The 25471-nt window shown below is 35.8% G+C and overlaps 1 protein-coding gene and 1 long non-coding RNA gene across 2 annotated transcripts; both read right to left on the reverse strand.

Annotated features, from left to right (window-relative positions):
- Nucleotides 1-1186: 1186 nt before the first annotated feature.
- Nucleotides 1187-8877, reverse strand: LOC128222382 (uncharacterized). The gene is made up of 6 exons (XM_052931357.1): nt 8827-8877; nt 8417-8549; nt 7843-7998; nt 5313-5418; nt 4305-4484; nt 1187-1373 (listed from the first exon to the last, which is right to left on the reverse strand). The coding sequence occupies exons 1-6, from the start codon at nt 8875-8877 to the stop codon at nt 1226-1228; spliced, it is 774 nt and encodes a 257-aa protein (XP_052787317.1). The 3' UTR covers nt 1187-1225.
- A 473-nt stretch (nt 8878-9350) lies between these two features.
- Nucleotides 9351-25471, reverse strand: LOC128222629 (uncharacterized). The gene is made up of 3 exons (XR_008259184.1): nt 25411-25471; nt 22362-22408; nt 9351-9437 (listed from the first exon to the last, which is right to left on the reverse strand). It is a non-coding gene; the product is annotated as an uncharacterized LOC128222629 (long non-coding RNA).

The following is a 25471-nucleotide window of genomic DNA, read 5'->3' on the forward strand; positions in this document are numbered from 1 at the left end:
AAATATATGAACATAACATATTTTGATGTTTTATCTCTTTACGGCCAATTATCAAAACAAAGAATATAGCTTTAAATGAAATATAAAACCATTTGAAAAAGTTCAATGTTTACCCGAGTGCAGCATGGATTCCAAAAATATCGTAAATATAAAATAAAAATATGGGTTTCCAGGAAAAATAAGTAGTTCTTAAGTTTGTAATATGTTATGTTTGTCTACATTTCTGATTTATATATCCATAATAAAAACTCTTGTCTTTACAATGAAAACACACCTCGGTTTTAGAATATGCCTTAAACTCATTCTTTAATGACACTCGAATGTCTCTAAGAAAGTGATTCTTTAACAAAAAAACACTTTGGCTATCAAACATACGGTCATATAGCCATATAAGTTCAAGAGGGGTAATGAATATCCTACATAGAAAACAAATGTTGTTGATGATAATCCATTGAACATAACTGCTCTAAAGGGTTGGCCATCATTTCTTAATTGCAGTACCTTAACAGAACAACAAATACTTTGAACTGAAATATTGGTCCTACAGGATAACACTTTGATATAAAATATAATCCTATATTGGAATAGCATACAGATGGAATACACTTCATAAGAATATTCACACTTTGTGAACACCATATAACTACCTTGGAATAGGTTCTTTTCTACATAAGGTAGAACTTTGTTTAAAGATGAAATCTAAAGCGTTGATTCTATGATGAAAACAACTTATTCTAAAATGATGACATTTAGATGAATTTGTTTCGAAATTGTGGTTTAACGATACACACTTATTTGTTTTAAATTGATTGTTCCATAGTGGAGATATCGTCAAATATATAAAGTCGCTTATAATAAATCTCCTGGTTCCTACCTTTCCATCCCCACACGTTGTACCCTCCCAGGCGAGCTTAAAATAGTAGGAGCTAGAAGTTCCAGGAAGATAGCAATTCATTCTAGAACAAATCCCGCTGTAATTCGAATTATAGCTGATCTGCAACACACACACACACACACACACACACACACACACACACACACACACACACACACACACACACACACACACACAGATACATATATATATTACACACAATCACGGAAAGAAACGTTTTCTCAAAAAAGGTCGACGCAAGTAAAACGATAAATATAACATCAGAAACGTTTGGAGATATATATTGTTTATGGTACTGTTTAAAAAGCTTCGGTATTAACAAATAAATGCTTATACCCTGGAGAGATAGGAACCGGCTCCAAGCATATATTCACACTGCTGATCTGGAGTGTACACCTGACTGGCAAGGTCACCCAAATAAGGGTTTAGGTCTGATGTGTTATAGTTTGCGGTGCGTGTTGCCAGACAGTTCTTGCCGCTGAAGAGGACAGACAATATTTTAGTATAACAACCTATTCTATATATTTGTTATATATGATTTTGTCTAGATGGTATTCCATAGATAACTATTAAGTTTGTTTACATTTCTGCTTCACACTCTTAAAATCAAATTCCTTACAGCCGTTACCTCCGTTGCCGTTCACCAATCACTGTCACCACGTTATCATGTAATAATGAACAAATATGAAGTCATTTAAAAAATATCGTATTTAAATGAATGAAACGTTGTGTAATCAGAATTTACTAAAATATTGTACAAATACTGATACTGTTGATCATTTTCATTGAAGCAAATGGCTTATAATGCAATAGATACTAAGGACAAGTCTAGTAGCTAAAGGTTTAATCAATATCATGTTTAAAGACGCAATCCCCAAAGCCAAACAAACACCAAACAAGTGGCATTATATAACATGACTAAACACATTATACACATGCAAATACTCAAGTTTCAATGTTTAATAACGTTTAAGACCCCCCTTCCCCCGGGACTAGCATTAGGATATAGGACAGATTATACTGCGGGTTACCCCCCCCCCCCCCCTCACCCTCATTTACTAAAGGATTAAAATTCGACATGTTGCATTTTATTGGGGTATGGTATGCAATGGGGCTGTTCAAAATGGGTGTACTCCACCAGCATTTTGAACTGCGCCATTGCATACCATACCCCAATAAAATGCAACATGTCGAATTTTAATACTTATATTTACATTTATTTAAATCTACATTTCTGCTAAAATAAATTGATTATTCAAGAGCATTTTCTCTTTTTTCTTTCTCTCGTTTTTCTCAACGGTGGGTAAATTAGAACAGCTATCGTAACCTAATTTTATACGGCAATGAATGCACGGATAAAATAGTTCATTATTTATATGTTTATTTGATATCTTTTCAAGGTCAATAATCTTATAAATACGTATTTTTGCATAAAATGTGTGTTAATGTAGGACTGTATAGGTTATTAAATGATTACCCAATAGGTATTGTGTGTAAATAATCCCAGTAATCCAGTCAATTTTCGAAAAAACAACACTTTCAAAATGAATGAACACTGCAAAAAATGGCGTCGAGACTGCAGCTGCCGAGTTATGTTGCGGCCCGAATCGAGCTTAATGTAAAACTTTTTCAATGACATCACTCATGACGTCATACAAGCACCCGTTTTAAAGGTTATTTTGAACAAAATTTTGTTTGCATTTTCGTGACATTTAACAGCCTTTTTTAACACAAACGTTTCTTCAACTGTTCCATTCATCATGCAATTATCTACATTAAAATCAATCAAATCGTTGCTTATTTTGTTTTAACTGCTTTACTGCAGATTACAGTTTTGCATGCTGCCAATAATTTTACTACGATTTAAATCCGTAGTAAATATGCCCCATCCATTGGTTTTATTGCGCCCAATGACAGGACAGAAGTATCGAAAAAACGCACGCGATATCGATGGGAAATGCCAGAAATAAAGTGCAATTGATAAACAACAACCATCGTTAAGGAATGAAGTGTGAATGTAAATATCAATGAATTAACTTCAATTCCTCAACAACCTGGCACATTCATCATGCCCCAATGCCGATAGCGCTTCCTTGTACAATAGTCTCGAAAGGACATAAATGTGCTAAAGCTATTCGCATCGTTGTTAACTTCTACAGGTGACATATGTTTGTACTTTTATATTAATATCTATCAAAAGCTGTATCAAATCGTATAACAAATATAGCATTTCACAAATGAATCCATGAAATTTCTACTGATGTACAAATTTGAACATTAACGACGATTACAGTCACCAACCTTGTTAAATTGATCATAGTCCTAAACAATCAGCGCATTTTTAAGTCAAAACGGAAATACTTCATAGCCATCGAGCCACTTTATTATCGAGAAATGCTTTAGGCTAACAATCGTTAATTTAATGTTTTTGAAACAGTGAGTTTATATGTATATAGTTTCCCTGTATCACTTAAAAAGGAAATTATAAAGAAAAGGAACTAGTGATGGCGTAAATTTCGCTGTTAAGGTTTGACGAGATTATCCAATTAAATATACATACTTTATTTTGTTTTATAACCATAATATAATATAACGAAAAAAATATCAGTTTAAGAGTTTATTGGTTGTCTGATTAGCGCACTCGCCTTTTACCAAAGGCGACCCTGGTTCGTTCCCGGCCTGGCCGCATGTGAGTTTGGCTAGTGGTCACCAAGCCGGAAAAGTAGGTTTTCTTCGGGTAATCCGGTTTCACCCACAACACAAGAGCGCACTCTCGTGCAACATCGAGCCAACGAGAGTGACTAATATAAGTTGCAATATCTTGTTTCACATCGTTGTAAAAGTTAAAACTAAGAGTAGGGTTGCAATATACTTTCAATCGTGAACACCCAAAACATGATTCCACAAGTGGCAAGGCCATTCGTGAAATATATATTTGGTTACTCACTCTAAGGAATATATCGTTATCCGGAAGTAAAATGTATAAAATAATTCATTTTAAAGATTTTTCCAGTAACCGTATGCTTGTTTTTGTTGTCAAATATTTCTTTTAAATAATTGAAAAAAGGTCAAAATGCTTAAACGATTTAGTCTCGATATACTTCTAAATAATTCAAGAATATGCAACCTTGTTTTAAAGGCTTTTGTCATTCAAATTTTATTAGATTATAACCTATCTTAGCCTTCAATAATTACCACGCTTTATAGTTAGGCGTTATTGGTTAACAACTTAAAAAACATGACTACGTAAGTTGATTCCCCACTTGCTCAGACATTTGCAGAATAAAAAGTAAACACATTACTAGTATTAAGCAATAATAAATAGCTTCGTTTGCCAGACCCTTTCTATTCATTAACTTAATAGTGTATCTAATATATTTAAACTATAACTTTAAATTATTCCTCTTACGTGTTTAACGTCTTTATGTACGCAGTAAAGTAATCGATTGAGCATGAAGAAAATGAGAACTGGCGGATGTTTCTGACATCGTCAGATGACATGCTTCTAGGTGTACCCATCACAAACATATCGGCACTGGAACAGTTATCACCAGTACCGTCGAGTGTACCATCATGCTGGGCGAACAAACTGAATTACATGTGATTGGGAAACATTGTTAGAACTGCCATAGCTACTAATATGAGCGTTACCAATGAAGATGTGATTTGATTTGTTATAGGTTGAAAATAATTATAGTTATATTATATAATGAATTGACTGATTTGCAACGACGTCAATCTGAATTCTACATCTTAGCAAACCAAAGTATCAAATTTGTGGATAAAATTCACAACTTGTTAACGCCACAAGTAAGAAGAACATGACTGAACATAACACTTTGCCCATTTTATTTGCCATGATATTGCGAAGCAGTTAAAAAAGCGTAGAAAAGTAGAAAAATATATCAAATAGATCAAAGATAATCAGTGAATTGTTTTAAATCAATATCCTTTCAGCTCTAAGACCTTTGAAGATGTAAGTAAACCATGCGATGGCACCATTTAAAAAAGCCGAACATACATTTTTTGCTATTTCGGGGTTTTCATCTTTTTATAAACATATTTTAGTTTGCCGCCTTTTCTGAAAACACCGGATTGATGGTCAGAAGAAGTTGCAGAAAAACCCGAACCTACATGTCATTGTATATGACATTTTATATTGTGTTTTGTATCTCCTGAAAAAGTACAAAAATGTAAGTTCGGCATTTTTAAATGGTGCCATCGCACGGTATGTTATTGTACAGCCGAGCTTTGATTCAGTGTCATGAGTTATTTAGAAAATGGAAATAAAACCCTGTAACACTAAGTAGCTACTTCTTGATTTGAGTCAACTGCCCAATAAGACTCGCTAATTCAACCTTTCTGTACGCATGTTTCATGGAATAGAAAAGCATACGTCAGGATTTCTTTCACTTACTTATGCCCAAGCTCGTGCGATGCAGTCGAAATCAGACGCGCCCCAAAATGGTCCTCGGTGATGCTGTATTTCCAGTCACTACAAGCTCCGGGAAGATAGCCGATACCTGCAGTAGAAAACGGTGTTAAATGGCCAAGTGACCGACAGACGGACAAGTTATAATCAGAATGATATAGAACGAGCTGTAACATTTACGAATATAATGGAGCAGGTGAGTAAAACAATGTATTTTTAAATGATAGTTGTTAATTATTTGGACAACAATAATGTCATGAGATGCACATTTTAATAACACTCGGCATTTGTTTTTAATGTGAAAATTGTCATTAGTCCCTTGAGGTAGGAAACGGTTATGGACTGTCCGTTCGTGAATTAAAATCCTTCGATTTGTAATATCAAGGTAGTTTTTGCGACATTCTGGACATTACGAAACGATTCTAAGCAAAAAAAAAACATGCTGATTGAAATATTTAATTAACTTCTTTTTTGTTATTTCATGTTTTGCGTTAAACAAATTGAATGATTTTTAAAATACATTTCTATGTTTCTCAAAATTGAACGCACCTGCACTATTGCATGTGTTGATATTACAGCTCGATGCTACATCACAAGAACATTCATTGTTACTTTCCTGCCAATCGTTTGGATTGCTTTGTGAATTTGTGTCTTATATATACAATTTATAGTGTTATTTTGCATACATCAGTTTAGTATTTCAAAACACCATTTTGAGACATAAGTATTATTCAAGTCATTTGAAATATTTTACAAAAATCTGTAATAATCATGTCAATGACGTTTCAAACATTGGTGAAGTAGACTTTCTTCACGTCATTTGAAATGTTTATGAAAATGGTATTGTAACCATCATTTATTAGCTACTTTTAAGTCTTTGGATGCGTTAAATGCACGTACATGATGTTTCTTTGTTCACACTATTCAATTGTTGTACTTGCTTTTACATACATACAATACTATAAAAATCTGTATTACACTCATGTCAAAGATAAATAATAACATAAGAGAAAGTTAGATTGGACCACAATGTCAATAAGTGTTTAATACTAAGAATACTGTTTAAAGTCGTATATGTATGAGATTCGTCTCTTACCATGGAAAATGGAGATTTAAATATATTTACGGAATATAAGGAAAATATAGTGGATTGCTTTATAACCAACACTGTGTCTGGTACTAACATAATGTTTAAACAAGTAACAAACGGTATGAGGGAACTCAATATACTTGCTTAAATTAAACAAAATAAGAGAAATGTACATCGGTTGGCTAACGTTACGTATACACTGTTCACAAATAAAGCTAATTTTGTCCTTGAAATAGTCTAAACTACAAAAACATGAATGAACAAATCTTAAAAATGACATTGTCAACAAGAAAACAAAAAAGAAATACTCTGAAATCGTTATAATTAAGTATTTGAAGTTAGCCCTTCGTTTAACCCTCAAGCACACAAGGTAACTGAATATGTGTTATCAAATCAACTTACGTTAAATTGTGTGCTACTCATTATACAATAACACTATGTATTTGCTACACAGCTATGAATCGTCTTTTGTGGATGATTTTTTTTTTCAAATAAAAATATGAAATAATGTTTTTTTTCAAAGCCTTAGTCTTATCTTGCAAAACATAAGCATTGGCTTCAGCTCGAAATCAGTTATAACATTTCATATATACTCAGGTTATCGATGACAGTTATTCAGGTGTGTAGTGAGGATCATACATTTTATTTAATTGTTGTTAGGTAAGGGTTATTTTCCCATACCTCACAAACAGTACACTTATTTTCTAAGTATTGACTTGAATCTTGTAATTATGTTACCAGTGATAGTCATGTGAGTACGAATTTCAACCAATATAAATAAAATAATTCGTGAATATGTGAAACAACCACAAAACCAAAAACTATTTATCTACTTCCTATCATAACTGAAGCAGTCATTGACGCAATAAAGCTTCAACACATCCACACGAGTACTCGAGTGAGGTTAATAAAGAACAATGAGTTAAAGTACACAAGGTTTATCGAACTGCAAGTACTGCTTGCAGGTTTGTCACATGGTTAAACAATTGTTTAAAATGGTATTTACCGCATTTAACACAAACGCGTAGAATTGTTTTATTGTAGAAATCGCAGATGATTGCTTTTCTAAATCGGTGCCCTCCATTTGCATATACAAGCTACAAGAAAAAACCATTGCATGGTAAAAGAAGCATCTTGGTTATGTATGATATATTACTTATATAATTTGTTGTGGAGTTTAAGGCTGCACAAATGTTAAGCGTTCAATCTCGTGACTCTGAGAGACTCTGACAGGAGCACATTAAGTCATCACTACCAAAAATCTAGTTTATAAAAATCGCCAAATGCCCATTCAGTAACATAAGTTACCACCTAGCATGAAGACTTGATTTCTTCAAAGTTCAGAAACAAACAATGTATTAACAAAATAATGTCCTTATTATGTGCTGCTGTTCTTATTTAAAAAAGCTAGTCAAATTATCAAACAGTTCTTATACACGCAGATATCTGCGAATTCGTACAATGAATAAAGACTGTAGTCGATAACGAAGAAGATTTCAACTTCATAATCAGTTGTCTGCCTCTTCGTTCGGTTGGAGTCCTTGGCATTTGATGATTCCAACTGTTCGACTCTGCTTGCATCTAATTTGAGAAAAAGCTAGCAATTAATGAAATGTCTCTAATCGAAAGTTCACGATTTAACATTATAGTTCCTAACAACCAAACATGATTCGTGTATTATATGATCAAATTTTATAAATACCACGAATAGGTTTTGATGTTCAGTATACCGGAAACCAATAAATCATACATCATGTACTTCGGTGATCGACCTGTCAAAATTGCTCTTACAACATTTATTATGTAATCAGTTGCTTTATTACTTTCTTGAAATGAAGCAATACGGATATATGAACCAAAACAAATATACCAATACCGATACACATGTTGATTTTGATTGATTTATATAAAGTACGGTAACTATCCAACTCTAACTTGCACTGTTATCATGCTATATTTCCGTCATGTGATCGAATGAATTAATTATATATGCACTTACTGAATTCAGGGTTTATTAGGAAGTCTGTTCCAGTCGGACTGGTTTCTTCACTTTCCGTAACGGTATGGCTGGTTCCGAAAGGTGAAGGTGGCTGCACGAGCAACTCTTGATTTCCATGCTGGTAGGTTCCGAACTTGGGGGAGAGAAGAGACAAACATAAATAAGTAATCGATGGTAACTGAATGCATGATTTCTAGTTTATTTACATTTCAAACTTAATATAGCAAACTCACGATAAACAAGACATCAACGAAATTTGGATGAAGTTCAGCGGATAATGCGATCTGATAAAGTTTGTAATGTGCATTGCGTTGTTTTTCCAAATAGTTTCGTTAAATACACAAAATAAATTAATCGAAGCGTTAGCCTGAAAGGATAATTGTTTCTCTGGTTAGGAAGGAGTGCCATACCAAAGGTCGTTTCAGCGCCCCGGCACTTGGGCGCTTAACATTAAGCTCCATCCTAAAATACTTAAAGTGCTTTGATCTATATTTGTTCAGTCTCTGGATATGTTTGCATAACTAGACAGATGCCTATTCAATAAGAATCAGATGAAAAGTTAATTGATAGAATAATCACTAATACTTGAATCGGGAAAACGCGCATGACAAAAATAAGAATAACAAAACATGAGGGTACTAAACAGAAAGTGATGTGTCGGTCAAACGGCAAAAAGCCTAAGCTAAATACGAATCAGTCACAATTAAAACATTAAACAGTACGATGATGATTATGATGATGATGATTATAATGATGATGATGATAATGATGATGATGATGATGATGATGATGATGATGATGATGATGATGATGATGATGATGATGATGATGATGATGATGATGATGATGATGATGATGATGATGACGATGGCGTTAGTATTAAAATATGATTAACAACATTAACAAATGAAAAGTAACACTGAAACCCTCTTACAAACAGAAACGTGTCCGAGTCAATATCGCCAGCCCTCCAAACGATGAATGATGCTTTGTTTGAAATGTCCATATAGAATGCGGCGGCCTTCAACAATACATACAATTAAATCAGAAATAAAGGTCACAAAATTATTTACAATTGTTCGTAACGTTGCATTGTCACGATGCAAACAAGCCCACATAAAATAACACAATGACATGATGCAAAGTTGTAAGCCCCCGTGTGTAACGCCGTTATGATGGCCTCTCCGGACTATTTTTTAAGATGATTAATATGCTACTTAACCTACTCAGGTGTTGTTATATATTACAGAAGTTATATTAACTTATGAACTTATGACATTTTTATATAACTGAAAATTATTTATATGCACATTAGTTTGGCTTATTCTGATTATTGACATGGTACGTGACAAAACATTACCGGGCAAACATGTCCTATTTCACTTTTTTATATGTATCTTAGACGAGATTCACTTTACAATTAGTGTTCTTGCTTGTGGAACGACCTGATACCAAAGTTGATCTCGATGCCGTATATGTCTTTATTACGATACTTATGACATGACTTGAAAGTCAATTAGTGTTGTTGCTTGTGGAACGACCTGATACCAAAGTTAATCTCGATGCCGTATATGTCTTTATTACGATACTCATGACATGACTTGAATAAAATGGAGTTATTTGCATCACATTATTAATCAGAAAATATTATATTATTATTTTGTTTTCTATTATTAGCTCTCTTTCATGACCTGACTTCCATACACCAAGAGATGATTTCGGGTACAAAATTGTACGGGAACGTCAGGTAATTGTTTAAATATCCACCAACTCACCTCCGAGGAGACCCAGTAAGACACCCGCCTCTCTGTAGAACCACTGGTACATCATCGCTGACGTCATTTATACTCAGTTTTAAATCTGAATATATGTCATTTGACATAAATCTGACGTCAAAACATTGCGGAAAACTCTGTTTAGAACCTTTTCTTAGCACTGTAGCTGTTGATACGTTAACGGTTACATCCCGTTTTAGAAAATAAGAAATAAAATGTATATGAACTAATTAATGCAAATTATTCAGTATACTTAACTATGTGCCTGGTCATAAATGATAGAAGAAAGGAAACATAAGCATGCTAGGGCACGACGAGACTGGACTATTCGAAAACATCCTAGGGCACTGTGTTGATTGAACGATGCATAGCATGCTATAACATGCTTTGGCTGGGCTTTAAGAAAATAAGCATGCTACGGCAGGATATGATAGGTCGGTACGTTAACGTTATGGCTAAACGTATATATAGCTAATATAGCATGCTAGGGCAGGAATGGACTGGATAACCAAGACTGCACATCAAGACATAGTCAACACAGAATCAAACGGCAGTGGATTCGTTTTCTACAGCTAACACAATTGGCTATTCCAAGCAAAAACATATAGATGTTTGTTCTGTTTCTTCATAAGGCGTACTGTGTACCATCCATGTGACTTCAAAATGCTGTTACAAAATGAATACCGCGATGTCAATAGTATATTGTGTAACAGTTACCTTAAATGATAACATGATGGATAACGGAACCGATTATGACTTAATAAGTTATCCAATATTAAAAAAGAACATTTTCTGAATGAAGAATTAAAAACATAAACTTGACGATAATTGTTTCTTTCTGTGTAACATTGTAATATAGTTAATCAAGTAGGCACCTAAAACTTTAAATTCTGATTTGGACGTGGTACAAACAAACAACTTGTAGCATATAACTATCTATGTAACTGTAGTGTTATAATAAGTATTGAACGAGATGAAATGATAGGAATAGGTAACTGGCTTAGAAGTTTAAAGGACATTGTCGAGAACATAAGGAAACAGGAGTTTTACTCGTGGGACTAATACTTTGTTTAGTTTTGTTAACTGTTGAATTTTGTCACCTACAATGTTTATGAGTCTTCTTTAATATACACCAACCTAGCTTTGCCCCTATTCTGATGTGAGGAAATCGCATTGCATCCGTCGGCTCAAGAAACAGCAAGTAAAGCATTAATAGCATAAGAGGTCCCATCATCCAACCTCTACACTATCTGGCTAATTGTGTACTGAAAAGTATTTCAGAGAGGGGTAAGTGCCGTTTCACAGAATCTAGTAGTCCTAGAAAATCGCATCGGTCTTCTTTCTATTAAAACAAATAAGACTGCATATTCATGTGTTACTATTTTGGAATAACAGAAAAAGTCAATATTTTACTTTTTTGATCAGCCTAAACTAGCTCCACAAAACGTAAACACAGTTCAGAGTTTTAAAAATATTTAAACGGTTTAAAACTATATGTAATTATCAATACATCAAAGCATGATCAAGGTCCTAAAATCCAATCGAGCTCAAACTAAACATGTTTTGTAATTGTATGTATAATTATTATTCATGCCAGAAAATAGCTCATTTGGCTTATGTATCTAGAAACCTGATCCAATCAGATTTGATCTTTTCAGAATAGTATCGCACCAAGATTGTGATTATTATGTTTCATGGAAACACGGTTTAATAGAGTATAACAGTTACAGCAAGCTTCATTTCGGCATAATTGCAATACGATTTTAATCGATCATAGATCATATATACAGACACCCAACGTACACGACTTGCCTACCGTTTATACAGACACCCTATGTACACAACTTGCCTTCCGTTTATACAGACACCCCATGTACACGATCTGTCCACTATGTAAACAGACACCCCATGTGCACGATTTGCCTATCATGTATACAGACACTCCATGTACACGACTTGCCTACCATGTATACAGACATTTCATGTACACGATTTGCATATCATACATACAGACACCCTATGTACACGATTTGCCTACCATGTATACAGACATTTCATGTACACGATTTGCATACCATATATACAGACACCCTATGTACACGATTTGCCTACCATGTATACAGACACTTCTTGTACATTAGTTGTTTACCATTTATACAGACACTTTTTGTGCCTGACATATATACCACTTATACATACACTCAAAGTACCTGACTAATTTACCGTTTATACTGACGAACCTTGTACATGACTTGTTTACCACATATAGGGATACTCCTTGTATCTGACCTGTTTACTATTTATACAGACACTCCATGTACCTGAGTTATTTACCATGTTTACATGAACTACCTGTATAAATGGTAAACATGACAGGTACAAGGAGAGTCTATTTATATGTAAAACAAGACAGGTAGACTGAGTGTCTTTAGCATTGGTAATGAGACAAGTACAAGGAGTGTCTATATACATGGTAAACAAGTCAAGTACAAAGAGTTTCTGTATAGGTGGTAAATAAGTCGGATATAATGAGTGGCTTTATACATGGTAAACTAGTTAGTTACATTGAGTGTCTGAATAAATGGTTAACAAGTCATGTACAAGGAGTGTCTGTATAAATGTTAAACAAATCATGTACAAGGAGTGTCTGTATACATGGTAAACAATTCAGGTACAAGGAGTGTCTGTATACGTGGTAAACATTTCAGGTAGAAGGAGTGTCTGAATAAATGGTAAACAAGTCATGTACAAGGAGTGTCTGTATACATGGAAAACAAGTCATGCACAAGGAGAGTCTGTTTATATGGTAATCAAGAGAGGTAAAGGGAGAGTCTGTATAATTGGTATGCAAGTCAGATACAATTTAATTTATTGCCTTAGAAATAAATTTATTTATGATACTTTCAGGGGACATAACGCATTACGTAGTAAATTATTAGTACCGAGTTTACAATTTTGATAGTATTATTTAACCATCTCATAAAATTTAATTTATTGCCTTAGAAATAAATTTATGTATGATACTTTCAGGGGACATAACGCATTACGTAGAAAATTATTAGTACCGAGTTTACAATTTTGATAGTATTATTTAACCATCTCATCTTGCGGATAACACAACGCAATAATTTCACAGATAACTTATGCCAACCTGAATTACGCAGTATTTTCATAAGCTTTTTTATTTTCAAGTTAATTCCCAATTGAAGGTCTTCAGTGTTTATTTTTTGATCGATTTCATTTGATTAATTGTTAACCTTTTAGGGATATACGCATTTGGGCAGTCTCGTCCAGCTACGAACATGTTTTTTCAGTTTTGTGTGTGTTTACGTAACATAAGTTTCGGATGTAAACAAAGAAACTGGATGAACTTATTTTGAATGATCCCTTCGTTAATGGACTTTATCATTTCCTCCTCGAGTATGCTAGTACGGTGGAAGATGCTTTTGTAGTGGACGATTCACAGTCTGCTGTGTTATCTGCACATTTGAAAGGAAATTATCTCTATATTATCATGATGATTGGAGAAAACGGCGTGGCCAGCGCGAATGCAATAGTGGATCCCCAATGGTGTTGTGCATGTTTGCCTTGGTATCGCTATGGGCAACCCGCTTCCATCTACAAGGATATTTTATTCCACAGCTACTTCCTCAATGAGACACAAGGAACATTAGTGTTGTGAGATTCAACGAGGTTCAGGATTATTCCATCGAACCCTGAAAACTAAATGTGGACCTCAGGACTTTTTTCATTACTGGCTTAATAAAGTGCTACAACTGCCGGACACCCCCCCCTCCCCAACGTTATCTGCCTGGACGGTGTACTTTTCAACGCCAGAGGACTCAATTTTTATCCCACGGCACTCTTTGGAGCTGTTATTCGGTGTTAGAGACTACATTAACTTTGTCCATTGCTCAACTCCTGCCGAATTTCTCCATACACAGAGAGACTTTGACAATTTATTTTAATTTGTTTGAGCATGGCAATATTGTTTGTTTGTTTTTTTGTTTTTTGTTTTTTTTGTTGTTGTTAATTTACATTTAATTTTTCAGTGCACAGTATGCACATTCAATTATAACCGATTTCTGTCAACCTTAAAACTTTCTGATCCTTAATTAAATTCAATGCTTTCACAATCATAAATTACTTCCTGCCATACATATTTCTCATTCAGTGCAGGGGCCAATCTGATTTTGGTACGATCAGGATAGGGTACGAATGTCACATTCCTTGATTACAAACTTATCAGGAGATATTCTATGAAAATTCTTCTAACAAAATGGCATCATTTTGCCAAAATTTCTGGCAACGTAACTTATTGAGGACAATATCGTAAGTGAACTCTTCATAAAGCAAGAACTATTTATATTGTAATTACAAAAAAATAAATAAAAAAAATTGAAGATTTCACTACAACCACTCATATTTTTGTTTATATGTCATGTTTTTTATTTTTATTTAATTTGTACGCTTCAAATGCAACTATGTTTAGATTGAGTTAGCTTGTTTGTACAATACTTACATGTATATCAATTATGCTTTCCGTAATTCATGCTTGACATGATTTTTCATAATTATGTTACTTTCTCTATCATATTTTGGCAAACTTGTGTCATTGGATCAGGGTCTTCTCAATGCACATTCTGATTGGTTGACTATCATTATCATTTTATATCGTATGGGACATTGACCAAATACTCTCTTATTGACTGATTTACAAGTGCAAATATTGTCGGCAAGTCATTGTCACTTGATGTACCATATAGATGAAGTAAGGGAATTTTAGACGAGCACTTTGCCAAAGTCAGCTTTTCGCGAGAGCCCTGGTGTATATATATAGTTCCGCTATTTTGGCCGATTGTTGGGTAACTCTTTTTTGCGGAGTTAGGCTTTTGGGGCCGATATTTGTGTACCTCTTTTTGTAGAGAACAGCTATTGGGGCTGATTGTTGTATTACTCTTAAACGACTTTTGTGGGGTTCGGCTATTGGGGCCTATTGTTAAATAACTCTATTGTTGAGTATGGCCATTGGGGCCTATTGTTATATATCTCTGTTGTAGAATTCGGCTTTTGGGGCTAATTGTTGTTTACTCTATTGTGGAGTATGGCTTTTTGGGGACCTTCTGTTGGTTTACTCTATTGTGGAGTTCGGCTATTGGAGCCTATTGTTATATTACTCTATTGTGGAGAATGACTATAGGGGCCTATTGGTATTTTACTCTATGGTGGAGTTCGGCTATTGAGGCCTATTGGTATATAACTCTATTGTGGAGTATGGCTATTGGGGCCTATTGTTCTATACCTCTATTGTGGAGTTCGGCTAATGGGGCCTTTTGTTCTATAACTCTATTGTAGAGTTCGGCTATTGGGGCCTATTGTTCTATAACTCTATTGTGGAGTTCCGCTATTGGGGCCTATTGTTCTATAACTCTATTGTGGAGTTCGGCTATTGGGGCCTATTGTTCTATAACTCTATTGTGGAGTTCGGCTATTGGGGCCTATTGTTCTATAACTCTATTGTGGAAGTGTCACTTTAAGTTGTAGGCAAGTCAGACACAAGGAGTGTCTGTATAAGTGGTAAACAGGTCAAATACTTGAAGTGTCCCTGAACGTTGTAGGCAAGTCAAATACAAAGTGTGTCTCTATCAGTGGTAAACAGGTCAGATACATGAAGTGTCCATGTATGTTGTAGGTAAGTGAGATACAAGGAGTGTCTGATTAAGTGGTAAACAGGTTAGATACAAGAAGTGTCTGTATTAGTGGAAAACATATCAAATACAAGGAATGTCTGTGTAAGTGGCAAACAGGTCAGATACAAGAAGTGTCCCTAAAATATGTATTTATGTCAGACACAAGGAGTGTCAGTGTAAATGGTTAACAAGTCATGTACGTTGATTGTCTGTATACATAGTAAACAAGTCAGGTGTATGGAGTGTTTGTATCAATGGTAAACACGTCAGATACAAGGAGGGTCTATATAAATAGGCAGTGTCCCTATAAGTATAAACAAGTCATGTACAAGGTTATTCTGTATTAATGGTAAATTAGGCTGGTATTTGAAGTATATGTATAAGTTTTATACACGTCAGGTAGAATGAGTGTCTGTATAAATGGTAACAAAGTCGGGTTCAAAAAGTATGGGAATACATGGTAGGTAAATCGTGTACATAGGGTGTCAGTATAAATGGTAGGCAAGTCGTGTACATGGGGTGTCTGTTTACATGGTAAGCAAATCATGTACATGGGATGTCAGTATAAATGGTTGGCAAATCGTGTACATGGGGTGTCTGTATATATTGTAGGCAAGTCGAGTTCATAGGGTGTATGTATAAATGGTAGGCAAGTCGAGATCTTATGGTGTCTGTACACATGGTAGGCAAGTCGTGAACATAGGGTGTCTGTATAAATGGTAGGCAAATCGTGTACATGGGGTGTATGAAAACTTGGTAGGCAAATTGTGAACATGAGGTGTCTGTATACATGGTGGGCAAGGCGTGTATACATGTGGTGTCTGTATACATGGCGGGCAAATCGTGTACATGGAGTGTCTATATAAATGGAAAGCAAGCCATGTACATAGGGTGTCTGTATAAATGATAGGCAAGTCGTTTATATGGGGTGTCTCTATTCATGGTCGGCAAGTCGTGCACATGGTGTATATGTCTACATGGTTGGCAAGTACATGGAGCGTCTGTATGAATGGTAAACATAACAGGTACACGGAGTGTATATGTCGTAAGCAAGTAATATACATTGAGATTATGTAGCAGTGGTGAATAAGTCAGTTACAAGGAGTGTTTGTATAAGTGGTAAACAAGTCAGGTACAAGGAGTGTTTGCATAAGTGGTAAACAAATCAGGTACAAGGAATGTTTGCATAAGTGGTAAACAAGTCTGGTACATGGAGTGTCTGTATACGAGGTAAACAAATCATGTACTTGGAGTACCTGCATAACTGGTATAAAAGTCAGGAAAAAGAAGTGTATGTATAAATGGTAAACAAGTCTGATACAAGAAGTGTCTGTATAAATGGTAAACAAGTCAGATACAAGAAGTGTCTGTATATATGGTAAACGAGTCAGGTACATGGAGTGTCTGTATAAGTGTTTAACAAGTCAGCTACAAGAAGTGTCCGTGTAAGTGGTAAGCTAGTCAGATACATGAAGTGTCTCTAGAAGTGGTAAGCAAGAAAGATACAAGGAGTGTCTGTATAAATGGTAAATAGGACAGAAACAAGTAGTGTCCCTATAAGTTGTAGGAAAGTCAGACACATGAAATGTCTGTATAAGTGGTAAACAAGTCAGATACATGGAGTGTCTGTATCAGTCGCAAACAAGTCAGATAAAAGGAATGTCTGTATAGGTGGTAAACAAGTCAGATACAAGGAATGTTTATATAGGTGGTAAACAAATCAGATACATTGTATGTCTATTTAAGTGGTTAATAAGTCAGGTACACTGAGTGTCCATGTAAGTTGTAAGTAAGTCAGATACATGGAGTGTCTATATATCTATAGGCAAATCAGATACAATGAATGTCTGTATAAGTGGTAATCGAATCAGAAAAATGGAGTGTCCATATAAGTGGTTATTAAGTCAAGTGCATTGAATGTCTATAAAAGTGTACACAAGTTGGATACAAGAAGTGTCCCTTTAAGTGGTAAACAAGTCAGATAAAAGAAGTGTCTGTATAAATGGTAAACAAGTCAGACATGGAGTTTCTGAATAAATGGTAAACAGGTGATGATCAAGGAAAATCTGCACAAATGGTAAACAGGTCATGATCAAGGAGAATCTGCATAAATGGTAAACAGGTCATGCTCAAGGAAAATCTGCACAAATGGTAAACAAATTATGATCAAGGAGAATCTGTATTAAGTGTTAACAGTTTATGATCAAGAAGAATCTGCATAAATGGTAAACAGGTCTTGATCAATGAGAATCTGCATAAATGGTAAACAGGTCATGATCAATTAATATCTGCATAAATGGTAAACAGGTCATGCTCAATGAGAATCTGTATAAATGGTTAACAGCTCAGGATCAAGGAGAATCTGTATAAATGGCAAACAGGTCGTGTACAAGAAGTGTCAGTATAAGGGGGAAACAAGATAGGAGCTATAGAGATAAATATAGTGTTGTTTTTTTTCTAAAATGGTGTTAATACAAAGAGAGGGAACATTAGACGCAGAGAGCTTTCAACGTTCCAAGCACATTTAGCTCCCCAGCCTACACCGGGTAACTATATGTATCAGAACGCAACACATTGAGCTCCCACCAGCCGAGTAGCTCTCTTTACCAGAACGCAACAAATTCAGCTCCCACCAGCCGAGTAGCTCTCTTTACTAGAACGCAACACATTGAGCTCCCACCAGCCGAGTAGCTCTCTTTGCCAAAACGCTGCACATTGATCTCCCACCAGCCGAGTAGCTCTCTTTACCAGAACGTAACACATTGAGCTCCCACCAGCCAAGTAGCTCTCTTTACCAGAACGCTGCACATTGATCTCCCACCAGCCGAGTAGCTCTCTTTACAAGAACGCAACACATTGAGCTCCCACCAGCTGAGTAGCTCTCTTTACCAGAACGCAACACATTGAGCTCCCACCAGCCGAGTAGCTCTCTTTACCAGAAAGCAACACATTGAGCTCCCACCAGCCGAGTAGTTCTCTTTACCAGGACGCTGCACATTGATCTCCCACCAGCCGAGTAGCTCTCTTTACCAGAACGCAACACATTGAGCTCCCACCAGCCGAGTAGCTCTCTTTACCAGAACGCAGCACATTGATCTCCCACCAGCCGAGTAGCTCTTTTTACCTGAACGCAACACATTTAATGTGCTAGGAGACTCATATCATGAAATAATAATTTTTAAACTGTAAAGGGGGCATTATATTCCAATGAGATAACATTTAAATTGATTTAAGGACTAATTTGTGTTACAAGAATTCATTTGAAACGGCACGGACAAGCCAAGTAATCGAAAAATCAACTCCCTGAATACCATTTTATAGCCTCCTATAGAAAACAACCAAATCAATACTAGTAAAATGCTATCATTTTGGAAGACTCATAGAAGCACTTGGATAACCGATTAACACATGCATCCAGTACTTGTAAGAGCAAAGTTTGTATAGATTTTAACATGCTTGACACAAATAGAGCCTACAAACGTGGTCGACTGGCCGAGGAAAAAATGAGATAAAACTCTCCTTCTGGGGAAAACTCAGAAAGCTTTGCCCGTCTGGCATCCAGTATTACGAGATTTGTTTCGTACCACTTGATGTCAGGCCTTATTACCACTAAGCTATTTAACAGTGATGTTAAGAAAACATATAATTTACATGATTCATGTTTTCGTTCGATATCAAGTTGTACAAGTGTATATTAACTACATCGCTAGGCTTTTGTAGGCAAGTGAAAACGAATACCAGAAGATCATTTATATAATGAATTTGCATAATAACAGAAAACTTTCACCATAAACATTTGCTTAAAAAATAAACTTTCAATTGAATCGATGTGAACGTTTCGGTTCCTCAAAGCTAAATGCCTTTAGATTCATATGCGTAAGAAATATTGGTGCGTATGAATGAATGGTGCTTATAAAACGCCACCTGGCGGTTATTCCATTATAAACGAGGACAATTAGTTTTCTTCTAATTCGTTTTACTCAAACGTTAAAAAAATATATTTCCCTGAATACCATTCTATAATGATGAGCTACATGATGCAAAACATATGAAACGAAAGCTAGAAAGACAAAGTGTAACACCGAATTAAGGATTGATCATGAAATATACAGGAACAAATGTGGCATTGTCAATAAACTTCTAAAAACAAGAAGTCAACTTCTATTCTGACAAAGAAGAATCATGTAACAACGACCAGAAAAGTATTTTCAATGTAACTAAGCATTTGTTAGGTGATTCAAAAGATGTCATGTTACCTTCCAACCAATCCTCTAAGGAACTAGCATAATATTTTATTGATGTTTTCATCAACAAAATAGACACGATAACATTTGATATATCTGCACGTAATCTGTCTGACTTAAGTGCCATAAACATTGATAAACATTGAATCTGTTCAGGTACCGCAAGAAAGTCATCTGACAGAGTTTTCTTCAGCTACATCCGAGGCAGTGAAACGGACCATCATGAAATCTCCAAATATATATTGTGAACTAGACCCCATACCAGCATGTCTATTGAAATCAAGTGTTAATGAACTCTTACTTGTTTTGAAGAAAAGCATCAATGCTTCTCTAGAATTTGCATACGTTCCGAACTCATTTAAGAGTTCACGTATACGACCGCTTTTAAAGAAGCCAAACCTTGATCAAAACACTCTTACCAACTATAGACCTGTTTCCAATCTCCCGTTTATTTCAAAGGTTCTAGAGAGAGTAGTCGACAGCCGTGTTGAAAGACATTTGACACTGAACAGTCTGCACGAGGAACATCAATAGAAAGTTTCACTCAACCGAAACAGCTTTACTCAAGGTACAGAGCGACATTTTTCAGTCTTACTGTTACTGGATCTCTCGGTGGCTTTCGACACTATTGATCATAACACGCTGCTCTATCGTCTAGAACATGATTTTGGGATATCCAGTAAGCCACTTGCATGGATGACATCTTAACTTAATGCTCGTTATCAAACTGTTTGCATCGATGGGGAACTTTCCAATACAGTGCTTATGAATAACAGTGTGCCGCAAGGATCTGTGTTAGGACCCAAAAATTACATTATGTATACTAAACCAGTTGGTGCTATTTGCCGAAACCATGGATAAGGTCATCATTTCTACGCTGATGACTCTCAGTTATACTTTTCATTTGAACCTCCAAACGAGATTACACTAGTTGAAGCTGTGCGGCAAGTAGAAGCCTGTCTCAACGATATTGTCTCCTGGATGCACCACAATATGCTTAAATTAAATGCAAACAAAACAGAACTTATACTGTTTAGCTCCAAGCGCAATGCAGATTGTATCCTGGACTTGACTATTAAGATGGGCGATTCCGAGATAAAACCAACTTCTTGCGTAAGAAACCTAGGGGCTTTCCTGGATTCCAAAATGGATATGGGGTAACACGTTAATACTGTTTGTAGATATTGCTATGCTTAATTACGAAAGTAGGCCTTATAAGACAATATCTAACCAGTGATGCAACCAAGACCCTGCTCCATGGCCTACCTAACACAATCTTGAACACACTTCAAACCGTACAAAACACGGCAGCCCGTGTCATTACCATGACTCGACGATTCAACCACATCACACCAGTTAAAGGAACTTCACTGGCTTCCTGTGCAATACAGGATTGATTTTAAAATACTGACACATACCTATAAAGCCTTAAATGCTCGATCGCCTTGCTACATCAAAAACATGTTAAAGATGCATAGTCCACATCGTGTTTTTTTATCCTAAAGTGACACTCTCACTCTTGTGATACCAAGATCCCGTACTGTTACATATGGTGATCGTTGCTATGCAAATGTGGCTCCAAAGTTTGGAATGCGCTTTCACTTGGAAGACGGAACTCAAACACTTTAGACTCTTAAAAAGATCTCTGAAAACTCATTTCTTTTTTTAAAATATATGGTAACTGATTATTTCGTATATCTGACACATTTATGCCAAAGCTTGTCATTGTTGTTGTTTTTATATATTGATATTTTACTTGGTTTGTATTTTTATTTTTTAAATATGTCTTATATGAATATTTTATTTTTATTTTTTTTAAATGATTATTATGCTGAACATGTGTATTACACTTGATGCTGATTTTAAGCTGTATGCCTGTATGTATAAAATGTATTAAAATGTAAAGCGTTTTTGAACGTTTGTGCCATATGAAAAGAGTGCTATATAAATGTGGTATAATAATATTAATAATAATATAATCGTTGTTACAAGAGCATAAAACTTGGTATTACGATTGCGAATTGTAAAAACTCTATTTAATATAACAAGGTTATTTTACGCACGAAAACGGATCTAGAAATTATATGAATACCTGCTCAGGTGCACTGAAAGATCGGCCCGCGTTATTTTGATTCATTCACATTAGCTGTTAGAAAACCAATTCGGTCGTATTGTGATAACGACAAAACACATCAAGACTATTTGCTCGCCGAGTGGCGATGGAAATTAAGCTTACCCCTCGCCGTAGAGCGTCAACAAAAGAATGAATGTGTCCGCTTATACCTGAAATATTTCGATGATCACTTTTAAACTTGATACTAAAGTCTAATTTAACTGTAATAAAGGCCTCGAATAGCATACCATCCCTCATCATTTAAAATTTGCAAATCTGTTTACAATTTCATGATAACCGGATGTAATCAAGTACTATTACATATATATAGCATACCATCCCTTATCATTTAAAATTTGTAAATCTGTTTACAATTTCATGATAACCGGATGTAATCAAGTACTAGTACGTGTTTTAAGTTCAGCGTCGTTGAGTTTCAAAGCATGACGGTTATCATTGTTGGACACCCGAAATGTATTGTTAAATTAAGAGCAAACATATAATACATGTATAATACACTTGCACCGAAAAGAAACTGCGTAATAAACGTCATGCATTTTGCGTATACGTAAATGTAACAAGTCACACTGCGATGCACGTTTACTGCGTAGTCGCTTTAATAGATATCAAGTCATAATATAATCACATTTCGTGTTTACTTGTTTGCAACTCGTTTTATTTGAGTATTGTAAGCTCTTAAGCACGTGTCTACATTATACTTGTCATCGCGTTTTAGCCTAGCGTTAAAGTTTGTTTAAGTTTCCTTATATTAAACGGCCCAAGTAAACAGAATGTTATAATTTAGTTATTACGAACACATGTACATAAAACAGGACGCATGTACGTAAACTTACTGACACTGATAGGAAAATCAATATGTTAAAACTCTATAACATAAATCTCGTGAAACTGATGACTTAGCTTTTTGTTTGAAAATGGTGGTATTGTTTTACAACTGTGAAAATACAAGTTCACGTGCACGTCGTGCTTCATGGAACATTTACCTACAAGGGAAGCAACACGTACAAGTTCACGTGCACGTCGTGTTTCATGGAACATTTACCTGCAGGGGAAGCTGCAAGTACAAGACGACGTATATGTTATGTTTCATGGAACTTTCACCAACACGGAAAGCTTCACGTAAAAGTTCACTTGTCCGTCACCTTTTATGGAACATTTACCTGCACAGAAGCGACACGTACACGTTCACGTGTCCGTCAACTTTCATGCTACATTTACCTGCACAGAGGCGACACGTACACGTTCACGTGCACGTCGTGCTTCATGGAAGTTTATCTACACGGGACGCTACACGTACAAGTTCACCTGCACGTCGTGTTTCTTGGAACATTTATATGCACGGGAAGCTACATGTACAAGTTCACGTGCACGTCGTGTTTCATGGAACATTTACCTACACGGGAAGCTACACGTACAAGTTCATGTGCACGTCGTGTTCATGGAACATTTTCCTGCACGAGAAGCAACACATACAAGTCCACGTGTCCGTCACCTTTTATGGAACATTTACCTGCACAGAAGCGACACGTACACGTTCACATTTCCGTCACCTTTCATGGAACATTTTTCTGCACGAGAAGCTACACGTACACGTTCACATGTCCGTCACTTTTCATGGAACATTTTTCTGCACGAGAAGCTACACGTACACGTTCACATGTCCGTCACCTTTCATGGAACATTTACCTGCACGAGAAGCTACACGTACACGTTCACATGTCCGTCACCTTTCATGGAACATTTACCTGCACAGAAGCTACACGTACACGTTCACGTGTCCATCACCGTTCATGGAACATTTACCTGCACAGAAGCTACACGTACACGTTCACATGTCCGTCACCTTTCATGGAACATTTACCTGCACAGAAGCTACACGTACACGTTCACATGTCCGTCACCTTTCATGGAACATTTACCTGCACGAGAAGCTACACGTACACGTTCACATTTCCGTCACCTTTCATGGAACATTTTTCTGCACGAGAAGCTACACGTACACGTTCACATGTCCGTCACCTTTCATGGAACATTTACCTGCACGAGAAGCTACACGTACACGTTCACATGTCCGTCACCTTTCATGGAACATTTACCTGCACGAGAAGCTACACGTACACGTTCACGTATCCATCACCTTTCATGGAACATTTTCCTGCACAGAAGCGACACGTTCACGTGTCCGTCACCTTTCATGGAATATTTATCTGCACAGAAGCGACACGTAAAAGTTTACGTGCCCGTCCTATTTCATGGAATATTTACCTGCACGGGAAGCTGTTAGTTCATGTTCTCGTGCAATTCGTGCTAAATGGAACATTTACCTGCACGGGTAGCTACACGTACAAGTTCACGTGCACGTCGTGCTTCATGGAACAATTACCTGCACTGAAAGATGCACGTTCGCGTTCACGTGCACGTCGTGCTTCATGGAACATTCGTTTGCACTGTGAGCTTCACGTGCATGTCGTATTTCATGTATCATTTACCTACACGGAACGCTACACGCACAAGCTCACTAGCACATTATTATTTATGCAACGTTTACTTGCACGCGAAGCTACACGTGCAAGTTCACGTAAATGTCTACACGGGAATTTACATTTTCAAGTTCACGTGCAAGTAATGTTTCGCATCCTTTCTTAAACCGAGTAAATACTTCAGGCTCTTACTTTCGCGTTGTATCTAATATCATAGTGTACATAATACATGTAATATCTGTTAGCACGAAGCGTATCAAATTCTTATAGTTTCCCAAATCGAGGTATATATCTTCTTTTTTTGGAAAAAAGGTGTTAACATTTATGGCGTCAGAACAAAATATCGTCTAATAAAACATATGGCTGTTTTATATTGAAGTTATTTGCCACGACGTTAAAAAGAATGATATTATTTTACTTTGAAATCAAACATTTTTAACCAAGATTATCAGATCATAAGTTAAATGTATAAATTTGAAAATTTCAAAAAAGTATCTTCCATATCTCATCATGTAAAATAAACATTTGTTCAGACTAAACATAACTTATATGACTCATTTTTAATTTCGTATTGGTTTAAATGTTGTTGTTTTTTGTTTGTTTTTTTCAATTTGGTTTATACTATTTAGAATTGAAATATATGTCAATAGTTAGAAAACAGTCGTACGTACGTATATGCTCATATAAACTAATTATAATCCGCTTGTATCCTGCAAACGAATCAGAGAAAAC

Source organism: Mya arenaria, chromosome 16, assembly GCF_026914265.1.
Source record: "Mya arenaria isolate MELC-2E11 chromosome 16, ASM2691426v1".
Lineage (NCBI taxonomy): Eukaryota > Metazoa > Mollusca > Bivalvia > Myida > Myidae > Mya > Mya arenaria.